At 43.9% G+C, this 24359-nt stretch overlaps 1 protein-coding gene across 2 annotated transcripts in view; it reads right to left on the minus strand.

Annotated features, from left to right (window-relative positions):
- LOC139413956 (CCHC-type zinc finger nucleic acid binding protein-like) overlaps window positions 1-23956 on the minus strand; it is a 62789-nt gene extending 38833 nt beyond the window's left edge. Inside the window, exons 1-4 of one of the 2 annotated variants that reach the window (XM_071161848.1) lie at window positions 23871-23956; window positions 11062-11176; window positions 1184-1249; window positions 1033-1103 (exon numbers count right to left, since the gene is read on the minus strand). In XM_071161848.1, coding sequence (XP_071017949.1) covers window positions 1033-1103; window positions 1184-1249; window positions 11062-11164 — 240 coding nt within the window. In that variant the 5' untranslated portion in view covers window positions 11165-11176; window positions 23871-23956. The remainder of the gene's footprint in view (window positions 1-1032; window positions 1104-1183; window positions 1250-11061; window positions 11177-23870) is intronic. The other variant, XM_071161849.1, reaches the window with a different exon arrangement.
- Window positions 23957-24359: the final 403 nt, after the last annotated feature.

The following is a 24359-nucleotide window of genomic DNA, read 5'->3' on the forward strand; positions in this document are numbered from 1 at the left end:
CTAACACTACAACACACCGACCTCGCCCTAGAACTAACACAACGACACACTGGGCTCGCCCTGGTTCTAACACTACAACACACCGGCCTCGCCCTAGTTCTAACCCTACAACACACCGGCCTCGCCCTAGTTCTAACACTACAACACACCGGCCTCGCCCTAGTTCTAATACTACAACACACCGGCATCGTCCTAGTTCTAATACTACACTACACCTGCCTAGCCCTAGTTCTAATACTACAACACACCGGCCTCGCCCTAGTTCTAATATTACACTACAACACACTGGCCTCGCCCTAGTTCCAACACTACAACACACCGGCCTCGCCCTAGTTCTAACACTACAACACACCGTTCTCGCCCTAGTTCTAACACGACAACACACCGGCCTCGCCCTAGTTCTAACACGACAACACACCGGCCTCGCTCTAGTTCTAACACGACAACACACTGGCCTCGCCCTAGTTCTAACACTACAACACACCGGCCTCGCCCTAGAACTAACACTACAACACACCGGCCTCGCCCTAGTTCTAATACTACACTACAACACACCGGCCTCGCCCTAGTTCTAATACTACACTACAACACACCGGCCTCGCCCTAGTTCTAACACTACAACACACCGACCTCGCCCTAGTTCTAACACTAAACACACCGTTCTCGCCCTAGTTCTAACACGACAACACACCGGCCTCGCCCTAGTTCTAACACGACAACACACTGGCCTCGCCCTAGTTCTAACACTACAACACACCGGCCTCGCCCTAGTTCTAACACGACAACACACCGGCCTCGCCCTAGTTCTAATACTACACTACAACACACTGGACTCGCCCTAGTTCTAATACTACACTACAACACACCGGCCTCGCCCTAGTTCTAACACTACAACACACCGGCCTCGCCCTAGTTCTAACACTACAAACACACCGGCTTCGCCCTAGTTCTAACACTACAACACAATGGCCTTGCCCTAGTTCTAAAATAATAACATTATAATACACTGGCCTTGCCATAGTTCTAACACACCTGTTCCCTCTCCTTCTTGGGCTCCTTACAGTCTCTGGAAATGTGTCCTCCACGACCACAGTTGTAGCACGCTGGGATGGAAGAATCACCAGAGGAACATGTTACTTATGACAAAGCAATAGACCAGTAAAGCAGGTGTTGAAATGCTTACCATCCTCAGTCCTCTCACAGTCCCTGGCAACATGCCCAGGCTCGCCACAGCGATAGCAGAACAGATCTGAGGAAAAGGAATAACATTATTAAATCAACATTGCTTTGCCAGGAATCGATTTAGAAGGTAGCACACGACCACAGTTGTTAGCACCCTCAGAGCTAGCCAGGGCCATGCTCAGTAAGACCAAACAGGACAGAAAGCTTGAAACTGAGTTATATGGGAAGATAGAAAACTACAAGACTTCACGTTCAGGTTCAAAGTGAGCCGTACTGAACACAGCGCGGGTCTGTAATGTAGTCAGTACCTTTCCAAGTCTATTGATAACTACCCTGTAATGTAGTCAGTACCTTTCCACGTCTATTGATAACTACCCTGTAATGTAGTCAGTACCTTACCTTTCCCCATCTATTGATAACTACCCTGTAATGTAGTCAGTACCTTTCCACGTCTATTGATAACTACCCTGTAATGTAGTCAGTACCTTTCCACGTCTATTGATAACTACCCTGTAATGTAGTCAGTACCTTACCTTTCCCCATCTATTGATAACTACCCTGTAATGTAGTCAGTACCTTACCTTTCCCCATCTATTGATCACTACCCTGTAATGTAGTCAGTACCTTTCCACGTCTATTGATAACTACCCTGTAATGTAGTCAGTACCTTACCTTTCCCCATCTATTGATAACTACCCTGTAATGTAGTCAGTACCTTACCTTTCCCCATCTATTGATAACTACCCTGTAATGTAGTCAGTACCTTTCCACGTCTATTGATAACTACCCTGTAATGTAGTCAGTACCTTACCTTTCCCCATCTATTGATAACTACCCTGTAATGTAGTCAGTACCTTACCTTTCCCCATCTATTGATCACTACCCTGTAATGTAGTCAGTACCTTTCCCCATCTATTGATCACTACCCTGTAATGTAGTCAGTACCTTTCCCAGTCTATTGATCACTACCCTGTAATGTAGTCAGTACCTTTCCCCGTCTATTGATCACTACCCTGTAATGTAGTCAGTACCTTTCCCTGTCTATTGATCACTACCCTGTAATGTAGTCAGTACCTTTCCCCATCTATTGATCACTACCCTGTAATGTAGTCAGTACCTTTCCCTGTCTATTGATAACTACCCTGTAATGTAGTCAGTACCTTTCCCAGTCTATTGATAACTACCCTGTAATGTAGTCAGTACCTTACCTTTCCCCATCTATTGATAACTACCCTGTAATGTAGTCAGTACCTTTCCCCGTCTATTGATCACTACCCTGTAATGTAGTCAGTACCTTACCTTTCACAGTCTATTGATCACTACCCTGTAATGTAGTCAGTACCGTTCCCCGTCTATTGATCACTATCCTGTAATGTAGTCAGTACCTTTCCCCATCTATTGATCACTACCCTGTAATGTAGTCAGTACCTTACCTTTCCCCATCTATTGATAACTACCCTGTAATGTAGTCAGTACCTTACCTTTCCCCATCTATTGATCACTACCCTGTAATGTAGTCAGTACCTTTCCCCGTCTATTGATAACTACCCTGTAATGTAGTCAGTACCTTTCCCCATCTATTGATCACTACCCTGTAATGTAGTCAGTACCTTTCCCAGTCTATTGATCACTACCCTGTAATGTAGTCAGTACCTTTCCCAGTCTATTGATCACTACCCTGTAATGTAGTCAGTACCTTTCCCCATCTATTGATCACTACCCTGTAATGTAGTCAGTACCTTTCCCCATCTATTGATCACTACCCTGTAATGTAGTCAGTACCTTTCCCCATCTATTGATCACTACCCTGTAATGTAGTCAGTACCTTTCCCCATCTATTGATAACTACCCTGTAATGTAGTCAGTACCTTTCCCAGTCTATTGATCACTACCCTGTAATGTAGTCAGTACCTTTCCCCGTCTATTGATCACTACCCTGTAATGTAGTCAGTACCTTTCCACGTCTATTGATCACTACCCTGTAATGTATAACTACCCTGTAATGTAGTCAGTACCTAACCTTTCCCCGTCTATTGATCACTACCCTGTAATGTAGTCAGTACCTTTCCCCATCTATTGATCACTACCCTGTAATGTAGTCAGTACCTTTCCCCGTCTATTGATCACTACCCTGTAATGTAGTCAGTACCTTTCCACGTCTATTGATCACTACCCTGTAATGTAGTCAGTACCTTTCCACGTCTATTGGATAACTACCCTGTAATGTAGTCAGTACCTAACCTTTCCCCGTCTATTGATCACTACCCTGTAATGTAGTCAGTACCTTTCCCCATCTATTGATCACTACCCTGTAATGTAGTCAGTACCTTTCCCCATCTATTGATCACTACCCTGTAATGTAGTCAGTACCTTTCCCCATCTATTGATCACTACCCTGTAATGTAGTCAGTACCTAACCTTTCCCCATCTATTGATCACTACCCTGTAATGTAGTCAGTACCTTTCCCCGTCTATTGATCACTACCCTGTAATGTAGTCAGTACCTTTCCCAGTCTATTGATCACTACCCTGTAATGTAGTCAGTACCTTTCCCCGTCTATTGATCACTACCCTGTAATGTAGTCAGTACCTTTCCCCGTCTATTGATCACTACCCTGTAATGTAGTCAGTACCTTTCCCCATCTATTGATCACTACCCTGTAATGTAGTCAGTACCTTTCCCCATCTATTGATAACTACCCTGTAATGTAGTCAGTACCTTTCCCCGTCTATTGATCACTACCCTGTAATGTAGTCAGTACCTTTCCCCATCTATTGATCACTACCCTGTAATGTAGTCAGTACCTTTCCCCATCTATTGATAACTACCCTGTAATGTAGTCAGTACCTTACCTTTCCCAGTCTATTGATCACTACCCTGTAATGTAGTCAGTACCTTTCCCCATCTATTGATCACTACCCTGTAATGTAGTCAGTACCTTTCCCCATCTATTGATCACTACCCTGTAATGTAGTCAGTACCTTTCCCCATCTATTGATAACTACCCTGTAATGTAGTCAGTACCTTTCCCCATCTATTGATAACTACCCTGTAATGTAGTCAGTACCTTTCCCCATCTATTGATCACTACCCTGTAATGTAGTCAGTACCTTTCCCCGTCTATTGATCACTACCCTGTAATGTAGTCAGTACCTTTCCCCGTCTATTGATCACTACCCTGTAATGTAGTCAGTACCTTTCCCAGTCTATTGATCACTACCCTGTAATGTAGTCAGTACCTTACCTTTCACAGTCTATTGATCACTACCCTGTAATGTAGTCAGTACCTTACCTTTCCCCATCTATTGATCACTACCCTGTAATGTAGTCAGTACCTTTCCACGTCTATTGATAACTACCCTGTAATGTAGTCAGTACCTAACCTTTCCCCGTCTATTGATCACTACCCTGTAATGTAGTCAGTACCTTTCCACGTCTATTGATAACTACCCTGTAATGTAGTCAGTACCTTTCCCCATCTATTGATCACTACCCTGTAATGTAGTCAGTACCTTTCCACGTCTATTGATCACTACCCTGTAATGTAGTCAGTACCTTACCTTTCCCCATCTATTGATCACTACCCTGTAATGTAGTCAGTACCTTTCCACGTCTATTGATAACTACCCTGTAATGTAGTCAGTACCTTACCTTTCACAGTCTATTGATCACTACCCTGTAATGTAGTCAGTACCTTACCTTTCCCCATCTATTGATCACTACCCTGTAATGTAGTCAGTACCTTACCTTTCCCCATCTATTGATCACTACCCTGTAATGTAGTCAGTACCTTTCCCCGTCTATTGATCACTACCCTGTAATGTAGTCAGTACCTTTCCCTGTCTATTGATCACTACCCTGTAATGTAGTCAGTACCTTTCCACGTCTATTGATCACTACCCTGTAATGTAGTCAGTACCTTTCCCAGTCTATTGATCACTACCCTGTAATGTAGTCAGTACCTTACCTTTCCACGTCTATTGATCACTACCCTGTAATGTAGTCAGTACCTTACCTTTCCCCATCTATTGATCACTACCCTGTAATGTAGTCAGTACCTTTCCACGTCTATTGATAACTACCCTGTAATGTAGTCAGTACCTAACCTTTCCCCGTCTATTGATCACTACCCTGTAATGTAGTCAGTACCTTTCCCTGTCTATTGATCACTACCCTGTAATGTAGTCAGTACCTTTCCCCGTTTATTGATCAATACCCTGTAATGTAGTCAGTACCTTTCAACATCTATTGATCACCACCCTGTAATGTAGTCAGTACCTTTCCCAGTCTATTGATCACTACCCTGTAATGTAGTCAGTACCTTACCTTTCACAGTCTATTGATCACTACCCTGTAATGTAGTCAGTACCTTACCTTTCCCCATCTATTGATCACTACCCTGTAATGTAGTCAGTACCTTTCCACGTCTATTGATAACTACCCTGTAATGTAGTCAGTACCTAACCTTTCCCCGTCTATTGATCACTACCCTGTAATGTAGTCAGTACCTTTCCACGTCTATTGATAACTACCCTGTAATGTAGTCAGTACCTTTCCCCATCTATTGATCACTACCCTGTAATGTAGTCAGTACCTTTCCACGTCTATTGATCACTACCCTGTAATGTAGTCAGTACCTTACCTTTCCCCATCTATTGATCACTACCCTGTAATGTAGTCAGTACCTTTCCACGTCTATTGATAACTACCCTGTAATGTAGTCAGTACCTTACCTTTCACAGTCTATTGATCACTACCCTGTAATGTAGTCAGTACCTTACCTTTCCCCATCTATTGATCACTACCCTGTAATGTAGTCAGTACCTTACCTTTCCCCATCTATTGATCACTACCCTGTAATGTAGTCAGTACCTTTCCCCGTCTATTGATCACTACCCTGTAATGTAGTCAGTACCTTTCCCTGTCTATTGATCACTACCCTGTAATGTAGTCAGTACCTTTCCACGTCTATTGATCACTACCCTGTAATGTAGTCAGTACCTTTCCCAGTCTATTGATCACTACCCTGTAATGTAGTCAGTACCTTACCTTTCCACGTCTATTGATCACTACCCTGTAATGTAGTCAGTACCTTACCTTTCCCCATCTATTGATCACTACCCTGTAATGTAGTCAGTACCTTTCCACGTCTATTGATAACTACCCTGTAATGTAGTCAGTACCTAACCTTTCCCCGTCTATTGATCACTACCCTGTAATGTAGTCAGTACCTTTCCCTGTCTATTGATCACTACCCTGTAATGTAGTCAGTACCTTTCCCCGTTTATTGATCAATACCCTGTAATGTAGTCAGTACCTTTCAACATCTATTGATCACCACCCTGTAATGTAGTCAGTACCTTTCCCAGTCTATTGATCACTACCCTGTAATGTAGTCAGTACCTTACCTTTCCCAATCTATTGATCACTACCCTGTAATGTAGTCAGTACCTTACCTTCCCCATCTATTGATCACTACCCTGTAATGTAGTCAGTACCTTACCTTTCCCCGTCTATTGATCACCACCCTGTAATGTAGTCAGTACCTTTCCCCATCTATTGATCACTACCCTGTAATGTAGTCAGTACCTTACCTTTCCCAGTCTATTGATCACTACCCTGTAATGTAGTCAGTATCCTACCTTTCCCAGTCTATTGATCACCACCCTGTAATGTAGTCAGTACCTTACCTTTCCCCATCTATTGATCACCACCCTGTAATGTAGTCAGTACCTTTCAACATCTATTGATCACTACCTTGTAATGTAGTCACTACCTTACCTTTCCCAGTCTATTGATCACCACCCTGTAATGTAGTCAGTACCTTACCTTTCCCCATCTATTGATCACCACCCTGTAATGTAGTCAGTACCTTTCCCCATCTATTGATCACCACCCTGTAATGTAGTCAGTACCTTTCAACATCTATTGATCACTACCCTGTAATGTAGTCAGTACCTTACCTTTCCCCATCTATTGATCACTACCCTGTAATGTAGTCAGTACCTTTCCCCGTCTATTGATCACCACCCTGTAATGTAGTCAGTACCTTACCTTTCACAGTCTATTGATCACTACCCTGTAATGTAGTCAGTACCGTTCCCCGTCTATTGATCACTATCCTGTAATGTAGTCAGTATCTTTCCCCGTTTATTGATCACTACCCTGTAATGTAGTCAGTACCTTTCCCTGTCTATTGATCACTACCCTGTAATGTAGTCAGTACCTTTCCCCGTTTATTGATCAATACCCTGTAATGTAGTCAGTACCTTTCAACATCTATTGATCACCACCCTGTAATGTAGTCAGTACCTTTCCCAGTCTATTGATCACTACCCTGTAATGTAGTCAGTACCTTACCTTTCCCAATCTATTGATCACTACCCTGTAATGTAGTCAGTACCTTACCTTCCCCATCTATTGATCACTACCCTGTAATGTAGTCAGTACCTTACCTTTCCCCGTCTATTGATCACCACCCTGTAATGTAGTCAGTACCTTACCTTTCCCCGTCTATTGATCACCACCCTGTAATGTAGTCAGTACCTTTCCCCATCTATTGATCACTACCCTGTAATGTAGTCAGTACCTTACCTTTCCCAGTCTATTGATCACTACCCTGTAATGTAGTCAGTATCCTACCTTTCCCAGTCTATTGATCACCACCCTGTAATGTAGTCAGTACCTTACCTTTCCCCATCTATTGATCACCACCCTGTAATGTAGTCAGTACCTTTCCCTGTCTATTGATCACTACCCTGTAATGTAGTCAGTACCTTTCCACGTCTATTGATCACTACCCTGTAATGTAGTCAGTACCTTTCCCTGTCTATTGATCACTACCCTGTAATGTAGTCAGTACCTTTCCCTGTCTATTGATCACTACCCTGTAATGTAGTCAGTACCTTTCCACGTCTATTGATCACTACCCTGTAATGTAGTCAGTACCTTTCCCCATCTATTGATCACTACCCTGTAATGTAGTCAGTACCTTTCCCAGTCTATTGATCACTACCCTGTAATGTAGTCAGTACCTTTCCCCATCTATTGATCACCACCCTGTAATGTAGTCAGTACCTTACCTTTCCACTTCTATTGATCACCACCCTGTAATGTAGTCAGTACCTTACCTTTCCCCATCTATTGATCACTACCCTGTAATGTAGTCAGTACCTTTCCCCGTCTATTGATCACCACCCTGTAATGTAGTCAGTACCTTACCTTTCACAGTCTATTGATCACTACCCTGTAATGTAGTCAGTACCGTTCCCCGTCTATTGATCACTACCCTGTAATGTAGTCAGTACCTTTCCCCGTTTATTGATCACTACCCTGTAATGTAGTCAGTACCTTTCCCCATCTATTGATCAATACCCTGTAATGTAGTCAGTACCTTTCAACATCTATTGATCACTACCCTGTAATGTAGTCAGTACCTTTCAACATCTATTGATCACCACCCTGTAATGTAGTCAGTACCTTTCCCAGTCTATTGATCACTACCATGTAATGTAGTCAGTACCTTACCTTTCCCAATCTATTGATCACTACCCTGTAATGTAGTCAGTACCTTACTTTCCCCATCTATTGATCACTACCCTGTAATGTAGTCAGTACCTTTCCCCATCTATTGATCACTACCCTGTAATGTAGTCAGTACCTTTCCCAGTCTATTGATCACTACCCTGTAATGTAGTCAGTATCCTACCTTTCCCAGTCTATTGATCACCACCCTGTAATGTAGTCAGTACCTTACCTTTCCCCATCTATTGATCACCACCCTGTAATGTAGTCAGTACCTTTCCCTGTCTATTGATCACTACCCTGTAATGTAGTCAGTACCTTTCCACGTCTATTGATCACTACCCTGTAATGTAGTCAGTACCTTTCCCTGTCTATTGATCACTACCCTGTAATGTAGTCAGTACCTTTCCCTGTCTATTGATCACTACCCTGTAATGTAGTCAGTACCTTTCCACGTCTATTGATCACTACCCTGTAATGTAGTCAGTACCTTTCCCCATCTATTGATCACCACCCTGTAATGTAGTCAGTACCTTACCTTTCCACTTCTATTGATCACCACCCTGTAATGTAGTCAGTACCTTTCCCAGTCTATTGATCACTACCATGTAATGTAGTCAGTACCTTTCCCCATCTATTGATCACCACCCTGTAATGTAGTCAGTACCTTACCTTTCCACTTCTATTGATCACCACCCTGTAATGTAGTCAGTACCTTACCTTTCCCCATCTATTGATCACTACCCTGTAATGTAGTCAGTACCTTTCCCCGTCTATTGATCACCACCCTGTAATGTAGTCAGTACCTTACCTTTCACAGTCTATTGATCACTACCCTGTAATGTAGTCAGTACCGTTCCCCGTCTATTGATCACTACCCTGTAATGTAGTCAGTACCTTTCCCCGTTTATTGATCACTACCCTGTAATGTAGTCAGTACCTTTCCCCATCTATTGATCAATACCCTGTAATGTAGTCAGTACCTTTCAACATCTATTGATCACTACCCTGTAATGTAGTCAGTACCTTTCAACATCTATTGATCACCACCCTGTAATGTAGTCAGTACCTTTCCCAGTCTATTGATCACTACCATGTAATGTAGTCAGTACCTTACCTTTCCCAATCTATTGATCACTACCCTGTAATGTAGTCAGTACCTTACTTTCCCCATCTATTGATCACTACCCTGTAATGTAGTCAGTACCTTACTTTCCCCATCTATTGATCACTACCCTGTAATGTAGTCAGTACCTTTCCCCATCTATTGATCACTACCCTGTAATGTAGTCAGTACCTTTCCCAGTCTATTGATCACTACCCTGTAATGTAGTCAGTACCTTTCCCCATCTATTGATCACCACCCTGTAATGTAGTCAGTACCTTACCTTTCCACTTCTATTGATCACCACCCTGTAATGTAGTCAGTACCTTACCTTTCCCCATCTATTGATCACTACCCTGTAATGTAGTCAGTACCTTTCCCCGTCTATTGATCACCACCCTGTAATGTAGTCAGTACCTTACCTTTCACAGTCTATTGATCACTACCCTGTAATGTAGTCAGTACCGTTCCCCGTCTATTGATCACTACCCTGTAATGTAGTCAGTACCTTTCCCCGTTTATTGATCACTACCCTGTAATGTAGTCAGTACCTTTCCCCATCTATTGATCAATACCCTGTAATGTAGTCAGTACCTTTCAACATCTATTGATCACTACCCTGTAATGTAGTCAGTACCTTTCAACATCTATTGATCACCACCCTGTAATGTAGTCAGTACCTTTCCCAGTCTATTGATCACTACCATGTAATGTAGTCAGTACCTTACCTTTCCCAATCTATTGATCACTACCCTGTAATGTAGTCAGTACCTTACTTTCCCCATCTATTGATCACCACCCTGTAATGTAGTCAGTACCTTACCTTTCCCCGTCTATTGATCACCACCCTGTAATGTAGTCAGTACCTTTCCCCATCTATTGATCACTACCCTGTAATGTAGTCAGTACCTTACCTTTCCCAGTCTATTGATCACTACCCTGTAATGTAGTCAGTACCTTACCTTCCCCGTCTACTGATCACTACCCTGTAATGTAGTCAGTACCCTACCTTTCCCAGTCTATTGATCACCACCCTGTAATAGTCAGTACCTTACCTTTCCCCATCTATTGATCACTCACTACCCTGTAATGTAGTCAGTACCTTACCTTTCCCAGTCTATTGATCACTACCCTGTAATGTAGTCAGTACCTTACCTTCCGCGTCTATTGATCACTACCCTGTAATGTAGTCAGTACCTTACCTTCCGCGTCTATTGATCACTACCCTGTAATGTAGTCAGTACCTTACCTTTCCCCCTCCCGCGGCCCTTGCCTCGTCCCCGCCCGGCATTCGGACAGTTCTTGATCCAGTGGCCGGTGCGACCACATCCAAAACACTCATTACTACTCATCTCCACGTGTTCCTACAATCCGAGAGACAGACACAGTCATTTCACTAACCCTACAACCTGAGAGAGAGACAGACATAGTCAGATCACTAACCCTACAACCTGAGAGAAAGACAGACACAGTCAGATCACTAACCCTACAACCTGAGAGAGAGACAGACATAGTCAGATCACTAACCCTACAACCTGAGAGAGAGACAGACATAGTCAGATCACTAACCCTACAACCTGAGAGAGAGACAGACATAGTCAGATCACTAACCCTACAACCTGAGAGAGAGAGAGACATAGTCAGATCACTAACCCTACAACCTGAGAGAGAGACAGACATAGTCAGATCACTAACCCTACAACCTGAGAGAGAGACACATAGTCAGATCACTAACCCTACAACCTGAGAGAGAGACAGACATAGTCAGATCAATAACCCTACAACCTGAGAGAGACACAGATAGCCCTAGAGTATGTGAGCGGGGCTGGAGCAAAGCGAGGAGCAGGATTCCCAAAGGATGGAGCATCGGCTTTCTCACCTGCTCCAATTTCGCTCCATTAGCACTCACTTCAGGACCTCACGACATGCCCGGCCCAGCATGCATCTGTAGTCTACTTGTGTGCTGCCATAGCCCCTTGCTTTAGCTACTGTCATGGAGTTCACTAAATATTTTCCTAAAGAGAAACACGTGCTAAATCAAGGTGATTAACAAAGATGAGGACCATGAGCAAGAGGGAGTACGGTGATGTAGTATTCATAACTGAAGAATTATTGTGGAATCTGAAAAGACACGTATCCCAAAAGAAAGGAACGAGGTGGGTAGATAAGTGTCATTGAAGCAAAGTACTTAAACAAAAAATCTGATCTCTTAAAACATTTCATTTTCGTTCTATACAATAGGACATCATTGATTTTGGCGCAATATGCCTGGCATATTCCCACGTTCAAGGAGATTTCCGTTTTGATTGGATTATTTTTCCTAAAAACCTTTAGGCCTACATAGTTTTTTTTTTTTGAAAAACAACTCTGCATCTTTGCTCTGAAGGGTGTTGAGCATCCCCAGTGGGTCTGAAGGGTGTTGAGCATCCCCCCAGTGGGTCTGAAGGGTGTTGAGCATCCCCCCAGTGGGTCTGAAGGGTGTTGAGCATCCCCCCAGTGGGTCTGAAGGGTGTTGAGCATCCCCCCAGTGGGTCTGAAGGGTGTTGAGCATCCCCCCCAGTGGGTCTGAAGGGTGTTGAGCATCCCCCCCAGTGGGTCTGAAGGGTGTTGAGCATCCCCCCAGTGGATCTGAAGAGTGTTGAGCATCCCCCCCAGTGGATCTGAAGAGTGTTGAGCATCCCCCCCCCAGTGGGTCTGAAGGGTGTTGAGCATCCCCCCCAGTGGGTCTGAAGGGTGTTGAGCATCCCCCCAGTGGGTCTGAAGGGTGTTGAGCATCCCCCCCAGTGGGTCTGAAGGGTGTTGAGCATCTCCCCAGTGGGTCTGAAGGGTGTTGAGCATCCCCCCCAGTGGGTCTGAAGGGTGTTGAGCATCCCCCCCAGTGGGTCTGAAGGGTGTTGAGCATCCCCCCCAGTGGGTCTGAAGGGTGTTGAGCATCCCCCCAGTGGATCTGAAGAGTGTTGAGCATCCCCCCCAGTGGATCTGAAGAGTGTTGAGCATCCCCCCAGTGGATCTGAAGAGTGTTGAGCATCCCCCCAGTGGATCTGAATGGTGTTGAGCATCCCCCCCCCAGTGGGTCTGAAGGGTGTTGAGCATCCCCCCCAGTGGGTCTGAAGGGTGTTGAGCATCCCCCCAGTGGGTCTGAAGGGTGTTGAGCATCCCCCCCAGTGGGTCTGAAGGGTGTTGAGCATCTCCCCAGTGGGTCTGAAGGGTGTTGAGCATCCCCCCCAGTGGGTCTGAAGGGTGTTGAGCATCCCCCCCAGTGGGTCTGAAGGGTGTTGAGCATCCCCCCCAGTGGGTCTGAAGGGTGTTGAGCTTCCCCCCAGTGGGTCTGAAGGGTGTTGAGCATCCCCCCCAGTGGGTCTGAAGGGTGTTGAGCATCCCCCCAGTGGGTCTGAAGGGTGTTGAGCATCCCCCCCAGTGGGTCTGAAGGGTGTTGAGCATCCCCCCCCAGTGGGTCTGAAGGGTGTTGAGCATCCCCCCCAGTGGGTCTGAAGGGTGTTGAGCATCCCCCCAGTGGGTCTGTAGGGTGTTGAGCATCCCCCCCAGTGGGTCTGAAGGGTGTTGAGCATCCCCCCCAGTGGGTCTGTAGGGTGTTGAGTATCCCCCCGGTGGGTCTGAAGGGTGTTGAGCATCTCCCCAGTGGGTCTGAAGGGTGTTGAGCATCCCCAGTGGGTCTGAAGGGTGTTGAGCATCCCCCCAGTGGGTCTGAAGGGTGTTGAGCATCCCCCCAGTGGGTCTGAAGGGTGTTGAGTATCCCCCCAGTGGGTCTGAAGGGTGTTGAGTATCCCCCCCAGTGGGTCTAAAGGGTGTTGAGCATCCCCCCCAGTGGGTCTGAAGGGTGTTGAGCATCCCCCAGTGGGTCTGAAGGGTGTTGAGCATCCCCCCAGTGGGTCTGAAGGGTGTTGAGCATCCCCCCAGTGGGTCTGAAGGGTGTTGAGCATCCCCCCAGTGGGACTCTAGGGTGTTGAGCATCCCCCCAGTGGGTCTGTAGGGTGTTGAGCATCCCCAGTGGGTCTGAAGGGTGTTGAGCATCCCCCCCAGTGGGACTGTAGGGTGTTGAGCATCCCCCCAGTGGGTCTGTAGGGTGTTGAGCATCCCCAGGGGCTCTACAAGTGTGGAGAGGATATTCTCGGCTGCTGGCCGGCTCTCCAGGAACCATGAAGCCACAGACTGGCCAAACTCGAGTTTCTAAAAATTAATTCAAAAGGGCACTAAGTAAATTTCATTTAATTTATATTTAATTCTAAGTAAGTCACAGCCTATATGCATAATGTATAGACTATAATGATTTAATACAACGAAATACTGAGCGCTTTATGTCCCTACCAGGCTATTGTGTCACAATGTATTTCTTTGTAAATTATAAACAATATCATAACCGCCATCGATAAAAGACAGTACTGTGCAGCAGTCTTCATCGACCTGGCCAAGGCTTTCGACTGTCAATCACCATATTCTTATCGGCAGACTCAGTAGCCTCGGTTTTTCTAATGACTGCCTTGCCTGGTTCACCAACTACTTTGCAGACAGAGTTCAGTGTGTCAAATCGGAGGGCATGTTGTCCGGTCCTCTGGCAGTATCTATGGGGGTGCCACAGGGTTCAATTCTCGGGCTGACTCTTTTCTCTGTATATTTCAATGATGTTGCTCTTGCTGCGGGCGATTCCCTGATCCACCTCTACGCAGACGACACCATTCTGTATACTTCTGGCCCTTCCTTGGACACTGCTATCTAACCTCCAAACGAGCTTCAATGCCATACAACACTCCTTCCGTGGCCTCCAACTGCTCTTAAACGCTAGTAAAACCAAATGCATGCTTTTCAACCGTTCGCTGCCTGCACCTGCACGCCCGACTAGCATCACCACCCTGGATGGTTCCGACCTAGAATATGTGGACATCTATAAGTACCTAGGTGTCTGGCTAGACTGTAAACTCTCCTTCCAGACTCATAACAAACATCTCCAATCCAAAATCAAATCTAGAATCGGCTTTCTATTTCGCAACAAAGCCTCCTTCACTCACGCCGCCAAACTTACCCAAGTAAAACTGACTATCCTACCGATCCTCGACTTCGGCGATGTCATCTACAAAATAGCTTGCAATACTCTACTCAGCAAACTGGATGCAATTTATCACAGTGCCATCCGTTTTGTTACTAAAGCACCTTACACCACTGCGACCTGTATGCTCTATTCGGCTGGCCCTTGCTACATATTCGTTGCCAGACCCACTGGCTCCAGGTCATCTACAAGTCCATGCCAGGTAAAGCTCCGCCATATCTCAGTTCACTGGTCACGATGGCAACACCCACCAGTATCACACGCTCCAGCAGGTGTGATCATCCCTAAAAGCCAACACCTCATTTGGCCGCTTTCCCTTCCAGTTCTCTGCTGCCTGTGACTGGAACGAATTGCAAAAATCATTGAAGTTGGAGACTTTTATCTCCCTCACCAACTTTAAACATCTGCTATCTGAGCATCTAACCGATCGCTGCAGCTGTACATAGTCCATCGGTAAATAGCCCACCCAATCTACCTACCTCATCCCCAAACTGTTTTTATTTATTTACTTTTCTGCTCTTTTGCACACCAGTATCTCTACCTGCACATGACCATCTGATCATTTATCACTCCAGTGTTAATCTGTTAAATTGTAATTATTCACCTACCTCCTCATGCCTTTTGCACACAATGTATATAGACTATTTTTTTTATTTCTACTGTGTTATTGACTTGTTTATTGTTTACTCCATGTGTAACTCTGTGTTGCTGTCTGTTCACACTGCTATGCTTTATCTTGGCCAGGTCGCAGTTGTAAATGAGAGCTTGTTCAACTAGCCTACCTGGTTAAATAAAGGTGAAATAAATAAAAAAAATCAATAAAAAAAAAATTGTCTTGAAAGAATATCGCTTAAATAATTCCTTTAGTTCCTTCTCCGGCTCCCTTGTCTGGCTCCTGACCTATTTAGAATGAAATTGTTATTCTCTTACATTCACCTTTATGTTTATTAAAATACTTTTCAAATCCATATGGTTTTGTTTCAATACTTGATTAAAAAACATGAGCTGGCGCACACCCAGAAAAATGTGTTTGTGTGGAGGTGCTGACTAAGCAAATATACTATACAAATAAAGTCGCACACTCCATGTATAAACTTCCTGCAATTTAATTTACCAATATTTTGGCATCACTGCCTTCCTCAGGGTAATGTCATGAATACTTGAACTTGAATACTTCAATACTTAAAAACCAATAGGTAGGTCCAGGTAATCTCAAAAAGAGATGGGTGTTGGTTAACTTGTGATTTTAATGAATGGAGCTAGTGGTTTTTTAGCAGAGTGGTAGGAAAGCACATGGAGCGGTGAGCGGGGTTTCCAACCTCAACTCTGCTTACATGCCCTGGTTACTACACCTCTTCAGCTCAACCAGAGTGGAATAGGCTCTCTGAAGCTGCAGGAGCGTAAGGCTTTTATAGGTGGGTTCTTCACTGAGACGCAAAGAAAATTCAAGGAGAGGGGGTACAAAAACGGTCAGATTAATACTGCCATTGAGAAGATTCAAAACAAATTGAGACATCTCTTTCAAGGACAGTCTCGTAAAAAGAAGCAGTCTTACGTGCTGTTATATTCTCATTCTTTGAGTAAAACTCAACGGACATTATGAAAGCTAAACCAAGTTTATTCTTCCCAGAGGATCAATACAGCTGCATTATAGACAAAACATGTTTCCACCACCACAAGTATATACACTCCAATTTAGGCCCTCCTCCTTCTCTCCAATCCTTACATATTTTGTGGTTCGACAGGAAGATGACGCGATAAGGGAGAAACAATGGTTTATTAGCCTAAGGGGATCTGACCTTACCTCAACCCCCTTGATGCCTAATCCAAATACCTCCACCCGTATCCCCCATAGCAATCCTGTGACTTTCTCTCGTCTACTCAGCACATTTCAAAGCCATCTGGTTCATAGAGATAACCATTAACTTCTGATGTAAAAACCAGTCTCTATCACCCATCAGATACTATAGTCTTACTTCTGGTGTATCATGTCTCTCGCATAGCAATGTTCCAAGTTTAACCCAGAATCCAACAGTTCTAACTACCCACTATTCAAAGTGCTCTGAACAAATTAAGGTAACCATTCAAACATCGGCACATTCTAAGATCCGATGACCGTATCGGTATTGTTTTTTCAGACTCTCCCCTTGTTCGTATTCTCACGGGGCAGTAATTGCAGAGATCAATTGGTAAACTGATTTACCACCCCAAAATTTCCCGATTATGATTTTTCAACGCCGATACCAATTATTGGAGACCCAAAACAGCCAATACCGATTAAAATCGGACAACTTTTTAAAAATGTATTTGTAATAATGACAATTATTACAATACTGAATGAACACTTATTTTAACTTAATATAATACATCAATAAAATCAATTTAGCCTCAAATAAATAATGAAACATGTTCAATTTGGATTAAATAATGCAAAAACAAAGTGTTGGAGAAGAAAGTAAAAGTGCAATAAGAAAGCTACCGTTTCAGTTCGATGCTCAGAACATGAGAACATACAGTGGGGTAAAAAAGTATTTAGTCAGCCACCAATTGTGCAAGTTCTCCCACTTAAAAAGATGAGAGAGGCCTGTAATTTTCATCATAGGTACACTTCAACTATGACAGACAAAATGAGAAAAAGAATCCAGAAAAATCACATTGTAGGATGTTTTATTAATTTATTTGCAAATTATGGTGGAAAATAAGTATTTGGTCACCTACAAACAAGCAAGATTTCTGGCTCTCACAGACTTCTTCTTTAAGAGGCTCCTCTGTCCTCCACTCGTTAACTGTATTAATGGCACCTGTTTGAACTTGTTATCAGTATAAAAGACACCTGTCCACTACCTCAAACAGTCACACTCCAAACTCCACTATGTCCAAGACCAAATAGCTGTCAAGGGACACCAGATACAAAATTGTAGACCTGCACCAGGCTGGGAAGACTGACTCTGCAATAAGTAAGCAGCTTGGTTTGAAGAAATCAACTATGGGAGCAATTATTAGGAAATGGAAGACATACAAGACCACTGATCTCACCCCGTGGGGTCAAAATGATCACAAGAACGGTGAGCAAAAATCCCAGAACCACACGGGGGGACCTAGTGAATGACCTGCAGAGAGCTGGGACCAAAGTAACAAAGCCTACCATCAGCAAGGGCATTGAAGATGAAACGTGGCTGGGTCTTTCAGCATGACAATGATCCCAAACACACCGCCTGGGCAACGAAGGAGTGGCTTCGTAAGAAGCATTTCAAGGTCCTGGAGTGGCCTAGCCAGTCTCCAGATCTCAACCCCATTGAAAATCTTTAGAGGGAGTTGAAAGTCCATGCTGCTCAGCAACAGCCTCAAAACATCACTGCTCTAGAGGAGATCTGCGTGGAGGAATGGGCCAAAATACCAGCAACAGTGTGTGAAAACCTTGTGAAGACTTACAGAAAACATTTGACCTCTGTCATTGCCAACAAAGGGTATATAACAAAGTATTGAGATAAACTTTTGTTATTGACCAAATACTTACTTTCCACCATAATTTGCAAATAAATTCATTAAAAATCCTACAATGTGATTTTCTGGATTTTTTTTCTTCTCATTTTGTCTGTCATAGTTGAAGTGTATCTATGATGACAATTACAGGCCTCTCATCTTTTTAAGTGGGAGAACTTGCACAATTGGTGGCTGACTAAATACTTTTTTTGCCCCACTGTATGAAAAGCTGGTGGTTCCTTTTAACATGAGTCTTCAATATCCCCAGGTAAGAAGTTTTAGGTTGTAGTTATTATAGGAATTATAGGACTATTTCCCTCTATACCATGTGTATTTCATTAACCTTTGACTATTGGATGTTCTTATAGGCACTTTAGTATTGCCAGTGTAACAGTATAGCTTCCGTCCCTCTCCTCGCTCCTCCCTGGGCTCGAACCAGCAACACAACGACAACAGCCACCATCGAAGCAGCGTTACCCATGCAGAGCAAGGGGAACAACTACTAGAAGGCTCAGAGCCAGTGACGTTTGAAACGCTATTAGCGCGCGCTAACTAGCTAGCCATTTCACTTCGGTTACACCAGCCTCATCTCGGGAGTTGATAGGCTTGAAGTCATAAACAGCGCAATGCTTGACGCACAACGAAGAGCTGCTGGCAAAACGCACGAAAGTGCTGTTTGAATGAATGTTTACACGCCTGTTTCTGCCTACCACCGCTCAGTCAGATACTTAGATACTTGTATGCTCAGTCAGATTATATGCAACGCAGGACACACTAGATAATATCTAGTAATACTTGACTAGTTAAATAAAGGTCAAATAAAATATAAACCATGTGTAGTTAACTAGTGATTATGATTGATTGTGTTTTATAAGATAAGTTTAATGCTAGCTAGCAACTTACCTTGGCTTACTGCATTCGTGTAACAGGCAAGTCTCCTTGTGTAGTGCAACGAGAGAGAGAGGCAGGTCGTTGTTGCGTTGGAATAGTTAACTGTAAGGTTGCAAGATTGGATCCAGTTATTTATATTATAACTTGTCCTTGTGGTCAAAATTATGTCGGTAAAACAAAGCGCAAATTTAAAGTACGAATGTGGGAGCATCGTGCAAAACTCAACTTACAGTTGCGGACCACTTTTTGGAAGAAAACCATTCGATTTTGTCCCTACGTTATATCGGCATCGAACATGTCACCCTCCCTAGGAGGGGGTGATCTCGACAATTTATTGTTAAAACGAGAGGCTGCATGGATCTTTAATTTAAAGACCCTTTGCTCCCTTCGGTCTCAACGTAGACTTTGATCTGAAGCCATTCTTGTGATTGTGTTTTTGCTATTCATTGTAAATGTTTGTAGGCCTATGTAGCCAAATGGTATCTATGATCGTATGCTATTAATGAGTTTTTTGTATGTTATTTTTATATCTTAGAATTAACCAATGATATCAGGCCACACCCGGCCATGATTACAGACACCTGTGTGTCCTTTGACACTATATAAACTAGTGACCCAAGTGTTTGTCATTATACCGTGAAGACAGCTTGTCTGTGGAAACGTTGGGTATTAGGTCATTAAATGATTGCATCTGAGCTCCTAGAATGTGAAGCACTCCTGTTCTTTTTCAAGGATTCCTCACAGCACCACCCGCTATGGGTGGATTCCTCACAGCACCACCCGCTATGGGTGGATTCCTCACAGCACCACCCGCTATGGGTGGATTCCTCACAGCACCACCCGCTATGGGTGGATTCCTCACAGCACCACCCGCTATGGGTGGATTCCTCACAGCACCACCCGCTATGGGTGGATTCCTCACAGCACCACCCGCTATGGGTGGATTCCTCACAGCACCACCCGCTATGGGTGGATTCCTCACAGCACCACCCGCTATGGGTGGATTCCTCACAGCACCACCCGCTATGGGTGGATTCCTCACAGCACCACCCGCTATGGGTGGATTCCTCACAGCACCACCCGCTATGGGTGGATTCCTCACAGCACCACCCGCTATGGGTGGATTCCTCACAGCACCACCCGCTATGGGTGGATTCCTCACAGCACCACCCGCTATGGGTGGATTCCTCACAGCACCACCCGCTATGGGTGGATTCCTCACAGCACCACCCGCTATGGGTGGATTCCTCACAGCACCACCCGCTATGGGTGGATTCCTCACAGCACCACCCGCTATGGGTGGATTCCTCACAGCAACACCAGCTATGGGTGGATTCCTCACAGCAACACCAGCTATGGGTGGATTCCTCACAGCACAAGCACCTATAACAATCTCCCAGGGAGAGTCTGCGTAGCTCACCAAACTAACATCTGGGTTACAGAGAATCTTCTATCCCCATAGGGTTCTGAAGCCTGGTGAATTTAACCGTCAGAGTGGTAGGTAGGTAGCTAGCTAGCTTCTGGCAAGCATACGTGTAGCAGCATGACAGGCGTATTCATACCGCCGATTCTGTTGCGAAACGTTAGCAAGCGAAACGGGGAGAGGCCTACCTGAATTTGTCCAATAGTAAGTAGGGTGTTAAGTGACGGAACAAACAATGGAAGCTTTGTGAGAAAAGCAGTGATCAAATCTATTTTCACTAAATGCCAATAATGTGGTCGTCAAAACACAGAAATCATTTGAAAATATGAATGTGGAAGTTGTTAACCATGTCTAAAAAATCCCAATACTGTATGTTATGATATTTATGCTATGAGCCCAAATGTAAAGCAAGTGCCATGCGTAGAACGTTCAATTGTGTGGGACAGCCTTAATGAAGCCCGCCAAAATCAGTGTGTTCATATTTGCTCTTGACGATGGTTATTCCTCACTCTACCAAAGTAAGAGTGATGTGACATTGTATTTCCAACAAGTATTTTTTTTTATTTTACCTTTATTTACCTTGGCAAGTCAGTTATAAACAAATTCTTATTTTCAATGAGGGCCAAGGAACAGTGGGTTAACTGCCTGTTCATGGGCAGAACGACATATTTGTACCTTGTCAGCTCGGGGATTCGATCTTGCAACCTTTCGCTCTAACCACTAGGCTACGCTGCCACCTCATGAGAAAGTCCTGAGGGTGTTTTACGGTCATCAGACATCCTTTAACTGAAATAAGGTCAAACGTGTTCCTCTGTTTCTGTCACTGATGTTTTCAGATGCTAGGTTTCCATCTAATTAGCGACAGATATTCATGTGAATATGCCAAAATCTGCACAAAAAAACTCCCCATTAATGCCCACGATTTTGAAATGAGATGTTCGACGAGCAGGCGTTCACATACTTTTGGTCATGTAATGTGATTATATATATTATAAAATGTGTGTGTGTGTGTGGGAAGACCCCTTCAAGTTAGTGGATTTGGCTATTTCAGCCACACCCGTTGCTGACAGGTGTATAAAATCAAGAACACAGACATGCAATCTCCATAGACAAACATTGTCAGTAGAATGGCCCGCACTCAAGAGCTCAGTGACAACGTTTCTGCCCTGCTAGAGCTGCCCCGGTACACTCTATTGTGAAGTTGAAACGTCAAGGAGCAAGAAGTAGTAGGCCACACAAGCTCAGAATTAGGACTGCCAAGTGCTGACGCGGGTAGCACGTAAAAATAGTCTATTCTCAGCTGCAACACTCACTAACACTCACTACCGAGTTCCAAACTGCCCCTGAACAAGGCAGTTAACCCACTGTTCCTAGGCCGTCATTGAAAATAAGAATTTGTTCTTAACTGACTTGCCTAGTTAAACACAGATTTTAACCGTCAGAAAAAAAACGTCAGAATTTTTTTTTTTTAACTTAGTCGGGAGCTTCATGAAATGGGTTTCCATGGCCCGAGCAGCTGCACACAAGCCTAAGATCGCAAAAAAACTGAAATGATTCTTCAAAGTAGCAACCCTTTGCCTTGATGACAGCTTTGCTGTCACTCTTGGCATTCTCTCAACCAGCTTCAGTCGGAATGCTTTTCCAACAGTCTTGAATTCATGAACACTTGTTGGCTGCTTTTCCTTCACTGTGCGGTCCGACTCATACCAAACCATCTCAAATTGGGTTGATGTCAGGTGACTGGAGGCCAGGTCACCTATTTCTGAGGCTGGTAACTCTAATGAACTTATCCTCTGCAGCAGAGGTAACTCTGGGTCTTCCTTTCCTGTGGTGGTACTCATGAGACCCCGTTTCATCATAGCGCTTGATGGTTTTGGCGACTGCACTTAAAGAAGCTTTCAAAGTTCTCGAAATGTTCCAGATTGACTGACCTTCATATGTTAAAGTAAATGATGGACTGTCGTTTCTCTTTGCTTATTTGAGCTGTTCTTGCCATAATATATTTTGGTCTTTTACCCAATAGGGCTATCTTCTGTATTCCACCCCTACCTTGTCACAACACAACCGATTGGCTCAAACGCAATAAGGAAAGAAAGAAATTCCCCAAATGCACACCTGTTAATTCAAATGTATTCCAGGTGACTACCTCATGAAGCTGGTTGAGAGAATGCCAAGAGTGTGCAAAGCTGTCAAGGCAAAGGGTGGCTACTTTGAAGAATCTCAAATATAAAATATTTGTATAACACTTTTTTAGGTACTACATGATTCCATGTGTGTTATTTCATAGTGTTGATGTCTTCACTATTATTCTACAATTTAGAAAATTAACGAAAACCCCAAAATGTATATATTTCTTAATTCCATTATTTTACTTCTAGATGTGTATATTGTTGCCTAGTTAAATAAAGGTAATATCTAACAATTCACCGTTTTATTTAACCTACACTGCTGGAGCTAGGAACAAGCATTTTGGCTACACCCGCAATAACAACTGCTAAATATGTGTATGCGACCAATAAAATGATATGACAATGTCATAGCAATTCATTATCTTTCACAGCCAACTTCCAACATAAAGTGTTTACAAAACATGCTAATGTAGCTTGCTGCTAACTCACAATGGTAAACAAACACACACAACCAAACCCCCTCAGCAGATGTTCAGGATGTCGTCAAAGCAAAAATGTCAACCACAACAAAGTAGGATACTAGCTATAAATTGGGAAGCTATTTCCCACATGGACCCGGACCACGTCGCCCAGGTGCCCGCGGTGGTGCCCATTACATTAGGAACGTTTAAACAGGACCGCGCACGTGGACTCGACCATAACATACCACTGAATATAGCTAACTAACAGGCTAATTGGGAAGCTACACCAAAACAAAGAGGAGATCAATTTTACATCACCAAAAAATGTGCGGGCAATATATTTCTTTCGAGACTAAGTCTGGACTGGAAAATCAATAATTAAATCCTGTGTCTTTCCCGCGTGCAGCCTGACGCATTAGACCAAAGTGCGCTGTCAGAAAATATGTTTAGTTAGTTAGTCACGGAACCACAAAAACAGCTCGCCTTGCATTTACATTGTGTTCGTACTTCAGACAGACTGCGACTCTGTACGACACATGTTAAGTTTTTTTTAACATATCTTCCACCGTGTAATTCTTGAGATTTCTGTCCTTTAATGCAGCCACTCACCTCAGCTAAGTGACTGTTCCTGTTTGTTTGTTATCGGTCCCTCCCTCCTTTCTGCGTCACACGCGGTTTGCACACGGCCCTTCTTCTTCGATGAGGTTTAACGGCGGTTGGCATCCAATAAATGTTGCATTACCGCCACCTACTAGACTGGACTATAACTCCCTTAGCCGTAGCTTTTTTTTTTCTTCGTCAAAGAATAAAATAAATAAATGACAACAAATACCCTACCATCTTATAATAAATACCCTAGTATCTTATAATAAATACCCTACTCCGCTATTTACATTTATTTACATCCACTCAGGCTCCCGAGTGGCGCAGCGGTCTAAGGAACTGCATCTCAGTGCAAGAGCCATTACCACAGTCCCTGGTTTGAATCGAGGCTGTATCACAACCTGCCGTGATTGGGAGTCCCACAGGGCAGCGCACATTTGGCCCAGCGTCGTCCGGGTTTGGCCGGGTAGGCAGTCACTGTAAATGACTGTCTTT

This window comes from Oncorhynchus clarkii, chromosome 7, assembly GCF_045791955.1.
Source record: "Oncorhynchus clarkii lewisi isolate Uvic-CL-2024 chromosome 7, UVic_Ocla_1.0, whole genome shotgun sequence".
Classification (NCBI taxonomy): domain Eukaryota; kingdom Metazoa; phylum Chordata; class Actinopteri; order Salmoniformes; family Salmonidae; genus Oncorhynchus; species Oncorhynchus clarkii.